The sequence below is a fragment of the Eschrichtius robustus genome, chromosome 7, assembly GCF_028021215.1.
Source record: "Eschrichtius robustus isolate mEscRob2 chromosome 7, mEscRob2.pri, whole genome shotgun sequence".
Taxonomy (NCBI): domain Eukaryota; kingdom Metazoa; phylum Chordata; class Mammalia; order Artiodactyla; family Eschrichtiidae; genus Eschrichtius; species Eschrichtius robustus.
Window position 1 is genome coordinate 74,808,807 of NC_090830.1, and position 12,609 is coordinate 74,821,415.

At 49.7% G+C, this 12,609-nt stretch overlaps 1 protein-coding gene across 1 annotated transcript in view; it reads left to right on the top strand.

Moving 5' to 3' along the window:
• TSPAN15 (tetraspanin 15) overlaps positions 1-12,609 on the top strand; it is a 49,440-nt gene that overhangs the window by 25,209 nt on the left and 11,622 nt on the right. The window contains exons 2-3 of the mRNA XM_068547722.1: positions 3,854-4,039; positions 5,296-5,370. Of these exons, the coding sequence (XP_068403823.1) occupies positions 3,854-4,039; positions 5,296-5,370 (261 nt within the window). The remainder of the gene's footprint in view (positions 1-3,853; positions 4,040-5,295; positions 5,371-12,609) is intronic.

The following is a 12,609-nucleotide window of genomic DNA, read 5'->3' on the forward strand; positions in this document are numbered from 1 at the left end:
AGAGACTATAATTAGCAGAGAAGAGTGGATGGGATTGCACGCTAGCATCAACAGTTAATTTTATACTCACATGGAAACATAAACTGATGTCCTTGGAGATGTAAATATCATTTGGAAATCTTGAAGTGCCTGGGAAGGGTATGCCGGCTTCTCCCCGTGCCTACTGCCCCTGGAACCCTTGAACGAGGAGCCCGGATCAGCGTGTGCTGTGTGCCAAGCCGCCTTGGGGACTGCCTGCTGGCCGCTGGGCGGGCTGGACCAGGAGACACGAGCCTGTGACGGCTCAGTACACAGTGGTGCGGGAGTCCAGAGGTTTGGGTCTGCGTTTGCCACAGTAGCTTTCCTATGGCTTTAGTGGTCTGGAAATTTTGCAAGGCTGACTAGCAAGGAAAATGTGATCTTTTGTAACAGGAGGGAGATCAGACCAAAGGAAATTTTGTTTCCTCCCGGCAAGGCTGTTCTGGAGTGTCCCGGGAGCTTATAAAAATAGAAGAAGCCACTGACTGCCTTTACAAAGAGGGCTGGGGTCAATTCTGCTCAGAATGGAGGCCAATGACAGCTTTGGTGTTTTGGAGATGGTTTACAGTACTTTAATCTAAAAGCATAGCCTCAAGCGGGAAGGAGGGAGGGGGACAGGCTAGGGCACTGGGAAGATGTCAGGGCCTGTGTCCATCCTGCCCAAGAAGAGCTTTTTTTTTTTTTTTTTTTACAGCAGGAAACATAGAACTCTCAAAAGTATATGGAATCAATCCTGAAAATATTAAGATGTTATCTTGTTGGTTCAGTGACAACCTGAGAATCGTACTTTCCACCAAGATAGAGGGTAAAGCCCCACCTCTGTTGCCCCCATGGCCTTGCGTATTGGCTGCACTCCTGCCTGGGCTCTGAAGATGTCACCTCTTTGTGGGGTTCTTCTTTAACCGTCATCCCCAGCTCCAGGGTGGAAGGATCTCTGGGCTTCTGTGTCTGGTTCAGGGTTAGGGTTGAGTGAGTGATTGAGTGAGTGATTTCTTGTAATTGCACTAATTCGGAAGGGGAGAATTTGGCTCTCTAAAGCTGCTTGCCCTTGTTCTCAGGGGACCCACAGGGCTTAGGCCAGCCTTGAACAATGATTTCACCATGTTCTGGGTTTTGGAGCATGAACTGACCAAATAACTCTGGTTAATCTTTCTCTATCAAAGGCAGATTTTATTTCCTGTGGTCCCCATTTTCCTATAGAGGGCTGTGTGTGTGTGTGTGTGTGTGTGTGTGTGTGTGTGTGTGTGTGTGTGTGTGTGTGTGTGTGTGTGTGTGTGTGTGTGTATCCTGTCTTATAAATTTAAAAATTTACCCAACTGGGTAATTTGGATGACATCATTTCACTCACGGTTTTCCTGATATGGCCAACTTGTTAATAAGTGGCTCACGGCCAAGTTTGTCAATGCCTTTCACACCTTTTGGCCCATGTGTGTTGGGAAGGCATTCCTTCCAGACCAGGGGAGTGGGTCTCAGTAGTCTCAGATTATCCTTTCAAACTAAGGGGAATGGCACTTAGCTGTGAAATACAGCAGAACCCTGGACCCGAGGGAGATGGCTTCCCAGTAATCCTCTGTTACCCAGTGTTTCTAAGCAAGCTTGGTCTGTTTGACTTTTGGCATCCCCGCCACTTGTCAAAGCTTAGGAGAAGCAGGCACTTCCCTTTACCCAGGACAGTCTTGGTGCTCTTTAGAAGGCAGTCAAGGGGATCTACTTTGAGGGCACATTGTAGCCAATTTAAGGCGGGGGTTAGACCAGGAGTAACTCGAGGAGCCGACACCTCCTCAGTGTTCCGGATGTTGACTCTAGGGTAGCTGTGCTCATGGCACATCTGGCCCACATCTTGTCTGTATTATCCCTCATTTCCTTTACTCAGACCTTTGCTGACAGCACCATGGCTTCCAGCTCCTCTCCCACACTGCCTTCTGCTCTGTGAAGTCCAGTGTATCTGCTCTCGGGAATGTGTGGCCCGGAAAGTCAGAATCCTTGGACGGGAAGGAGGCTGGGTAGACAGCGGCAGACTCAAACCCAAGGGGATCTGTTGGGAAGCCTGGCTTGCATCCATTCGACAGACATTGATTATAAATGCCTGTTGTACTTCCTAAATGTCAGGACTGTTCTGGGTGCTGGCGATGCCCGAAATGGTCGAAAATCCCTCCTAGCATGGAGCTTATGTTCTTGTGGGGAAGACAAACAATTAAAAAATAAAACAAAAAATGTAGTATGTTAAATACTTGCAATTACAAAGGAAAAACATAAAACAGGAAAATGGGATCGGGAGTTTCAAGGAGAGGGATTTTCTACATTTAAACAAGATGACCCCAAAGGCCTCACTGAGCAGGTAACAACTGAGCAAAGATGGGAAGGAGGTGAGGGAGGGAGCCATAGAGCCATATGGAGATCAGGAGGAAGACCATTGCAGGCAGTGGGAACAGCCTGTGCAAAGGCCCTGGGGTGGCACACTTCGTGTGTTTGACCAGCGGTGAGGAGCCCCATGCAGTTAAAGCAGAGTGAGGAAGTGGGGGGAGTGAGAAGTGAGCTCAGACAGGCTGTGTAGGCTGTGATTAGGGTTGTGGCTTTTACTCTTGGCGCACAGAGTACCAGCCTGCCCTGATTAGGTTTCGCCTGTCACTCTGGTGTGGAGAACGGGGTGAAGGGGGCCAGTTAGAACACTATTGCGGATCCCAGTGCAATGTGGCAGTGCAGCCACAGACTCATCTGAGGGTTCGGGGTGATGTCAGCTGATAAGTCTCCCTGAAGATTTAGTATGAGAGTTTTCAGGCTGAGAGCAAAAAAAGGGGTCCCCCAAGGGCTTTTTTTTGCCTGGTTTTTTCTGATGGGTTGTTACAGTGGTCACCTTTCCACCGTTAGGAAAGTTGATGATGAAGAATTCCCCGGAAAAGCTCTCCTGCTCCAACTTTTGGCCTTCCCGATAGTCTTTCTGAAGATAAATTCCGTGTTTATGGTGCTGAGTGAAATGCCCATCTCCCTGAGCAGTTCTGAAATTTCCCTTGGTGACCTGCCTGTGTAATACGCATCCCAGGGGCCCCAGGCTTTCAGACTTACAGTGTTTCCAGTTTCCTTATCTCACAAAAGCCTTGCAAAAACCTGTGGGGTGAGCAGGGCAGAAATGATAAACTTCAGCCATTTTTCAGATGAGAACCCAGACTCATGTGGTCCAATGCCTATCCAACGCCCAGGGTTAGCAAGTGGCACAGCTGGGACTCGAACCCAGGTTCTCTGACCCTCTAGCCAGTGACATTTTCCCTGACTCACCAGTACCTTCTTCTAAAGCAGCATTTCCAAATAGGGTCTGTATTAGTTTGCTAGGGCTGCCGTAACAAAGTGCCACAGACTGGGTGGCTTAAACAACAGAGATTTGTTGTCTTGCAGTTCTGGAGGCCAGAAGTCCAAGATGAAGGTGTGGGCAGAGTTGGTTTTCTCTGAGGCCTCTCTCTTTGGGTTTGTAGATGGCTGTCTTCTCCCTGGGTCTTCACACGGTCTTCTCTCTGTGTGTGTCTGCGTCCTAATCTCCTCTTCTTCTAAGGACAACATTTGTATTGGATCAAGGCCTAGTCATAAGACCTCATTTTAACGTAATTACCTCTTTAAAGCCTCAGTCTCCGAGTACAGTCCCATTCTGAGGTACTGGGGGTTAGGGCTTCAGCATGTGAATTTGGGGGGACACAGTTCAGCCCATAACAGGTTCCCTCACGTCCAGTCCCCTGAGGTGAGCCCCTCTAACGGCTGACACCACAGCCCTCGGACGAGCCCTTTGTAGGAAAATCACACGACTGCCAGTCTTTCTCCTCTCTCACTCCTTGTTTACTTGCTGCAGCTGATCGGGGGCCTGGTCCTGTCAGTGGGGGTCTATGCAGAGGTCGAGAGGCAGAAATACAAAACCCTGGAAAGTGCGTTTCTGGCCCCGGCCATCATCCTCATCCTCCTGGGGGTTGTCATGTTCATCGTGTCCTTCATCGGCGTGCTGGCTTCCCTTCGCGACAACCTGTGCCTTCTCCAAGCGGTGAGTCCGCCCCACGCACCCCTCGGCCGCTGCTGGTGGTGGGGTCCTTGGCGTCCCCAGGAGAGCTGGGGAGAGCACCCCTGGGCCCTTGGGCATCCCAGTTATTCAGTCCTTGCCTCAAACCAGCTCTTTCAGAGGGTTTCCTGGGTCAGCCTGTCTGTGCACGTTGGCCCAAGGGCGCGCAGCCTCCTCCACTTCTGCGTAGAAAGGCTGATTTGAATACTGTTCTTCTTACTTAAACCCTGTGTTGATCTGGACTGTCGGTTGGAGGTGGGAGAAAGCACACTCAAATGAGAGCGAGCAAACCCAAGAAAAGTTGTTGGTGGTGAGTCAGTAGCTCACGTAACCAGCAGGCCCATTACTGGGTCAGGGGTTTAGACGCCGCCCTCGGGCTCTCTCTCTTGCCACCTCCCAGCTGGACGCCCGATGCTGTTCTCAGGCTCTCTTTGCAGTGGTGGCCAGCAGCCTCAGGCCAACAGTCCTTATGGTTCTTGATTCCAGGGAATCTTTCCTGGTAACTCTGGCCAAGGTCCTAGGACTCTGATGGGCCTGCTTGGCCAAGTGCCTGCCCTGGGGTCAGGGGGGTGTCAACCCCCCTACCCCCCTTACTGGCGGGAGATGGATGGCTCCCCAAAGTGGGGGGTGCCGGGCAGGAGGATCTGTTTTCTCTGCATCCACGTGTGTGTTTGACCTCATTGTCCCCTTCACACGGGAAGCCCCTAAAAGCCCCTATGAGGATAGTCTCGGTGCTGCCTGAGCCTGGGAGTTATTGACATCAGTTTGGACAATGCCTGTTTCTGTGATAAAGGGGGGTGTATCCTCTAAGCCTCAGGCATCCCCTCGCCCACCCTGGGGGTCTAGGAAGCCACTGTGGAGAGCCTCTGCAGGCAGAGCTGGAAATGCTGCCCAGCCTGTCCCCTCTGGGTCAGCCAGAGCGAGGACCAGCTCTGCTTGTGGTGGGGCGTGGGTGGAGGGGATCGCGTTTCTCCACCTAGACCCTGCTGAGGACCCCGGGGACAAACCTTGATAACAGTCTGGCTGGGACAGCTAAGTCACTCTTCCTGACCACTAGCTCCAGCGACAGGCTTTCCCGGGAATGTCTGTCCACGTCCTGTGTCCTCACAGGAGGAAGGGGCGAAAGGCCCAGGAGCCGATACGAGCTCCGAGAGAGATGATTCTCCTTATTGCGCTTGACCTCGGAGCAGATGGCACTTCTCCTTCCCCTTCTAGGTGAATCTCTGAATTTTGTTTTCCAGTTTATGTACATCCTTGGGATTTGCCTCATAATCGAGCTCATTGGTGGCGTGGTGGCCTTGATCTTCCGGAACCAGGTGGGCCTCTGGCGCGTTTATTAGCCATGTGTATGCTAGTCACCCACTGTGTGTGTGCCCAGGGCTGCAAACTGGGGGTGCAGCAGAGAGCTGGGCAGATAATCCCTCGTGGAACATCCATTGGGCTGGGGCGACGGGCACTGAACAGGTAAACCGGAGAACAAGAAAACAAAACAGGCTGATAGCAGAGTGCCTGGGGTGGAGGCAGGGAGGATGCTGCTGAAAAGGAGCCAACCAGCTAAGGCTCAGAGGGAACAGAGGTCCAGGCGGAGGGAGCCACTGAGGCAGAGGGGAGCTTGGCGGGTCTGTGCGCAGTGTGGAGGCCACTTGGCTGAAACAGGTGAGTGATAGGGACGGGGTAGAAGGTGAAGTTGGAAGGGCTGGCCAGGGCAGATCAGGTAGGGTCTTGGATTTTTTTTTTAAAGGCAGTAGGAAGCCTTTGGAGAGTTTTATGCTGGGAAGTGATGTGATCTGATTCACATTTTACTTGCTGCTGAATGGAGAGTGGACAGTAGGGAGACCAGCTGGGTGGACCTTAACCACAGGCATGTCTACACCCTTGGAATCCAGGGGTCTTCTTCCTGTTTTATGATGGAAGGGGAGATTCCCATCATATTGATGGAGTCATTGAGGCACAGAGAGGTTAAGAAGCCCTCCTAAGAGCGCACAGGAAGATGGAGGCAGCTCAGGGATGCTTTCCAATCTTTTTTTCAGTTTTTTTTTTCTCCCCTGCCCCAGCTTTATGGGGAATAATTGACAAATAAAATTGTGATGTATTTAAACTGTACAGTGTGATGATTTGATATATGTATACGTTGTGAAAGGATTACCACAATCAAGTTAATTAATACATCCATCACCTCAAATAGTTAACTTTTTTTTTTTTTTTTTTTGGTGAGAATACTTAAGATCTGTTCCCTTAGCAAATTTCAAATGTATAATACAGTATTATTAACTATAGTCAGCATGCTGTACATTAGATCCTCAGAGCTTATTCATCTTATAACTGGAAGTTTGTACCGTTGACCTACATCTCCGTATTTCGCCCACCTCCTATCCTCTGGCAACCACTTTTCTACTCGCTGGTTCTATGAGTTTGACTTTTTTTTTTTTTTTTAGACTCCACATATAAGTCACTCCATATAGTGTTTGTCTTTCTCTGTCTGACTTATTTCACCTAGTATAACACCCTCAAGGTTCACCCATGTTGCCACAAGTGGCAGGTTTTCCTTCTTTTTTATGGCTGAATAATATTCCATTATATATACATTTTATATATATATATATATATATACACACACACACACACAATGGAGAATATATGTATATCTATATATCTACATATCTGTATCTCTCTCTATATATGTATATATCTCACATCTTTATCCATTCATCTGGCAACAGACACTTAGGTTGTTTCCATATCTTGGCAATTGTGAATCATACTTCAATGAACATGAGAGTTCTTTTCCTGGCAGATAACTCTTTGAGATAGTAATTTCATTTCCTTTGGATATATACCTGCAAGTGGGATTGTACCACATATGGTAGTTCTATTTTTAATTTTTTGAGGAATCATCATACTGTTTTCCATAATGATTGTACCAATTTACACTCCCATCAACAGTGTACAAAGGTTCCCTTTTCTCCTCACCAACATTTGTCTCGTTTTTTGATAATAGACATTCCAACAGGAGTGAGATAATATCTCATTGTGGTTTCAGTTTGCATTTCCCTGATGTTTAGTGATGTTGAGCATCTTTTCATATACCTGTTGGCCATTTGTATGTCTTCTCTGGAAAAATATCTATTCAGGTTCTCTGCCTGGTTTTTACTCAGATTACAGTTGACCCTTGAACAACATGGGTTTGAAATGTGTATGTCCACTTATACACAGATTTTTTTCAATAAATATAGTACCCGTATTTCATTTTACAGATCTTTAACTAACTGTGAGGAAAAGTTTATGTTCGGTTAGAGATCACAATATGTGGAGTCAAAAGAACTAGTGTTTGAGTCCTGATTCTGTTTAAGCTGTTTTAGCTTCCTGCCCTTGGGTGAGTTATTTATCATTTCCTTTGTTTTTGAGGCAGAAATAGCAGTATGCAGATTTTCAACTGTGTTGGGTGTTGGCATCCCTAATCTCTGCAATGTTCAACTGTATTTGTTTTTTTTGCTATTCAGTTGTAAGGGTTCCTTGTATATTTTGAATATTAACCTCTTATCAGATATATGGTTTACAAATATTTTCATAGTTTGCCTTTTTACTTTTTTGATTATTTTGCCGTGCAGAAACTTTTTTGTTTGATGTAGTCCCACTTATTTATTTTTGCTATAGGCGACATTGCCTATATGTTTGATGTCAGATCCAAAAAATCACTGCTAAGACCAATGTCAAGGAGTTTTTCCCTATATTTTCTTCTAGGAGTTCCACAATTTCAGGTCTTATATTTAAGTCTTTCATTCGTTTTGAGTTGATCTATGTCTATGGTATAAGATAAGGGTCTAATTTCATTCTTTAGCATGTGGATTTCCAGTTTTCTCAACACCATTTATTAAAGAGATTGTCCTTTCCCTGTTGTATATTCTTGGCATCTTTGCTGGAAATTAGTTGACCATATATGTGTGGGTTTATTTCCAGGCTCTCTATTCTGTTCCATTGACCTATGTGTCTATTTTTATGTCAGCACCATACTGTTTTGGTAACTATAGCTTTGCAATATTGAAATCATGAAGAGTGATGCCTCCAGCTTTGTTCTTCTTGCTCAAGATTGCTTTGGCTATTGGGGGTTTGTTGTGGGTCCATATGAATTTGAGGATTTTTTTTCTATTTCTGTGAAAGATGCCATCTGAATTTTGATAGGGATTGCATTGAATCTGTAGATTGCCTTGTCCCATTGGTTGTCTTTCCAATCTAGTTTTGCTACCTGTTCCTCCCTTTTTCTCTTTTCTACTTTTCAGACCATCTGCTCTGGGCTGGCAGTTCCAGGGTATTGGTTCATTTTTCAGCAGCCTTGAGGGGAGAGAGATGTTTATTCCATTTGCGAATGGAGATGCTTTTTTGTGCAGTCAGCAGGGCTCCTGGCCAGCCCACAGCTTTCCAGAGTTATGAGTGCTTTACTGACTGGAGCCCAGGTCCAGGCCAGGGTTAGCAGCGTCAGTGGTTTAATAAACAATCCCCTAAGTGAACAGCAGTTCTGGTTTCCCAGGTGCTTTCACAAAGGCGGATGACTTATGTTCCAGTGCCGGGTAGGTCAACAGGGGCTGTGACACCACTCCTTGCCAGGGAGAGAACTGAGCTAAGACGAAACCTCCAGGGACCCTTAGTCCTTACAGCAGAGGATACTGTGGGCCTGAGGTCAGGGGTGAGAGTTTCCATTATCCCCAAACCCTGAGGGCACCACGGGGTGAAGTGTGTTCCTTCCCCTTGGATGGGTTGTCCCCTTCATGGGGCCCTGTCAGGGGAAGGTCTCAGTGTGCAACCCAGGAAGGACCTTCACCTTCAGGGCTCCCAGCTCTTTGGAGGCTCAGGATGGGCTGTGCTGTCATATGATACATAATTCAAAAAATTTAAAAATGAGATACTAAACTAAGTGCAGTAAGATCTCCACAATGAAAAAAATAGGCCTGGAAAAATCTGGAAGGAAATAGAAATATTAACATATTAATTCATATCTCCTCTGGGGGATGGGACTCTTTTTTTCCCTAGCTCCCAAATTTTCTTTTTCTTTTTCTATAATCAAGGGGGAAAATACCATATAAAGAAAAATAATGTCCCTGCCAACTGTAATGCCATGCGATTTTGTAAAACGAGAAATGGGCCAATGGTGAGGATAGGGAAGGAGCAGCCTGGCTGTTGATGGTGGCAGAAAGGGGCAGCGTGCGATGGAGGAAGATGTGAGGCACAGTCAAGGCCAGGTTCCAGGAGGAGGTGAGTTCCCAGCTCCAGTTTTTCTTCACCAAGAGGAGAAGACAGATTTCTCTGAATCACAGTGTAACAAGTTCAGTCTCCAGCCCTTCAGGCTACCTCTTAACTCTAAGAATCCACTTGTGGTGACACATGAGGACAAGTCATCAGGCTAATAACTTCACACAGGGTTCTCAGGAAGGTGCACAGACCATGGCCACTGCCAGGCAGCGAAAGATAAACAGACACCCGAGTGTAAGGAAGAAACTCTCCACCAACCGCTGCCCCTGGGTGAGGTTTCTGCTGCCAGGCATGACCCAGTAGTTGGACTGAAGCAGCTTTTCTGCTTGTGCAGGGTCGAGTGGCTGTGCGTTGGAGAGCTGGGTGCAGAGCTGGTGGCCCCAAGGGCCTGGGCATTAGAAGCAGGAGAAGTGCAGCACCTTGAACCCAGTGGGGGGCGGAGAACCTGAATGACCGCCACAGCTGTCTGGGTCTCACCGCTCTTGACCTGCCATCACCCCAGCTTGTCCCGAGCCTCTCTGGAGGGTGTTGGGGGTTTTGGAGGTGGGCAGCTCCTGCCTGTGTGTTCCCAGCCAGGCAGGGCTGAGCAGGGACAGCCAGAGGGCACTGGGCTGTAGCTGGTACGTCTTTACCCATCCCCGACCTCCTTCGCTCTACCACCAGGTCAGGGGAGCGACCACTTTCCTGGCCTTGATCAGAGGGTGCTGTGGTCACACCCAACACCAGGCCATGGAATGATGGGCAGCACCCAGCCTGTTTATCATGGCACTGCCACTAGCAGGCTCTGGGTGTGACCATGAGGTCAGGGCAGGGAGAAAGGAGATAGCATGGCCTGCTTGGCTGAGCACCTGAGCATATATATATCCTTCCCACCCAGAAGAAAGTAGAGAAAGTTCTGCACTGATGTGGACACATTCCCACAGCTGGTGCCTCCCACTGTGGGAGTGAGAGCTGGAGCCCCAAACACCTGGGAGACCAAAGCATAACCCTCCCCCACCATGGGGATTAATCCTGTGACCTCCAGCCGGGTATTCCAGAGAACCTTGCAGAGTTTGCACCTCTTTCTTTCTCACTCCCTGGGTTCCTCTCAACCCTTGGTTGTCTGATGGGGCCCATCTCAGGGCTGGAGCAGAGGCTGGGGTCTGGAGGCAACGAGGATGAATCCCCACCTTCTGGGGGTACTGAGGGGAGCCCAGAGATGCTGGCTCAGCCCAGGCACTAAGGGAGGAGGGAAGTCCTAGGCTGAGCACCCGCCTCTGCGTTATGAGAGCTGAGCTGCCAGCTATTGGGCCTCCCCAGCATGGGCCTCAGAAGCTGACATGAAGCGATGGAAGCCGGCTGGCAGCCTGTAGGAAACTAGGACAGCCCCGTCCCCAGAGGCCTGGTGGGAGGCTCCGGCTGCCAGCCCTTCCACTCTTGCCTTTCTGCTCCTCGGCCTCCCGTCCTGGGGGAGCTGCTGCCCCACGCCCCCCACCCCTCCAGTTCCTCATTTACTTAGGCTAAAAAAAAAAGGCTTTATTGATATTTAATTCACATGCCATACAATTCACTCATTTAAAGTGTACATTCAGATATGTGCAACCATCACCTCTGTCGATTTTAGAACATTTTCATGACCTCCAGAAGAAATCTGACATCCCTTAGCTATTCTCCTCATTCATTTAAAAACTCTCCAAGTGCCTCCACTGAGAGCAGTGATGCAGAGGCTTCAGATATCTTTAAAACTAGATTAAAAGAAAGAACTAGAAAGGGCAGTTCTTTGTAGCTTGAGTCTGGTAGGTTGAACAATGTGCTCTGAAAATCCCATGGCCTTTGATGTTTGCTTACTCTTTGCTTAATTTAGCCCGGGCCACGTGCCTCTGAGGCCATGCCAGCCATTTGTGAAAGGTGGTTTTCTAGTCCTCATTGGCGCTGCCCCTGCTGTGTGACCTGGTTTAGAGCAGGGTGGGGCTGGCACTGGGTGCGTTTGGCCTCTGGATGCAGCAGAGGAAGCCAGAATTCTCTTTTCCCTTCCACGCTCCCACAGGGCACGTCCTCTGAGTGGCTCCCCCAGTCCCTCAGAACGTCGTGGGATATAGCACCGTGCTTTACAGTTAATTAGAGTGAATTAATGACCTGCACGACCTCCACCCCCACAGGAACCACCCAAGCATTCTACACGTCTCCCTGGCGCGGGCACGCACACGCACACGCACGGTGCCGAAGGCAGTGCACACGTGTGAGAACCAGCACAACCCAAAGAGCTCTCTGGTGGGAACTGGGGGCAGCTGCCGCCCGTGGAGCCTGGGGCCATCTGTTCCTCCTGTCCATCCCGAGAGGCCTCCAGCGGGGCCTCCCTTCCCCACAGGGCCCCGGTTCAGCTAGCCAGATGGAAGGCCTGATTTGCACAATGAGGGCTCTTTTGGAGTCCGTGCCTTTGGAAAATGCTCAGAGACTGAGGTGGTTTGGGGAGAGAGGTCAGGGCTGCTCACCAAAGAGGGAGGGAGAGCCTTTCCCCTTTGGACCACTGAGCGTCCCCTCTGCCGCCTGTCTTCCTGCCTGCCCTGGGCCTCCTGCCCTCATCCCACCCTGTTTCCTAACAGCATGTGACCCAGTGGGAGGGCTGAGGGGTGAGCCGCTGGAGGGGCTGGGAGGTGGCCAGTGGGCTGGGGTAGGTGGACCTGGACGGTCTGCAGTGCCTTGAGAGTGGAAGGAAGCCACCCCGCCTCCCATGAGTGTGGCCCTAGACATGTCCCTGACCTTGGACATCAGCCCCTGCACCTCAGTTCAGCCAAGGGCCCCTTACACCATGCCATTTAATGCTGCGAGCTCATTCCTTTGCCCTACCCTGGGTGACAGACTGATCCTGCCTGGTGTCCTGTTTTCTTCGACACCCCCAACCATGCTCCAGCTGGCTGGCCTGTCCCTTCGTCACCCAGAGGAGCAGGTACCCAAGGTCGGAAAGGCTGCAGGACCTGGGGGCCTCTGGGAAGGGTGGCCTGAGGCCAGGCAGCTTCCTGCTCTGCCCAGGTCGAGTGGCCAGCAAGCAGCTCTTCCACTGAGCCCCTGCCCTGGGATCCAGTGCCAGACCTGGGCAGGGCTGAGGGCTGGTGACTGCAGAGCCAGCATGGGAAGGGGGCTGGCCCTGTGCCTCCCGAGGCCTGCAGCTCCCAGGTCTTCTCCTGAGCGGCTGATTATCATCAGCAGAGGGTTTTCCTTCTGGCCACAGAGATAGGTTTCCCTGAGCCAGTCTCCTTTGTCACCCTGGCTTTGAGGCAGTGTGTGAATTTCAGGAAGAAGGTGGCTGTCACATCCTTCATTCCTCTCTTTTT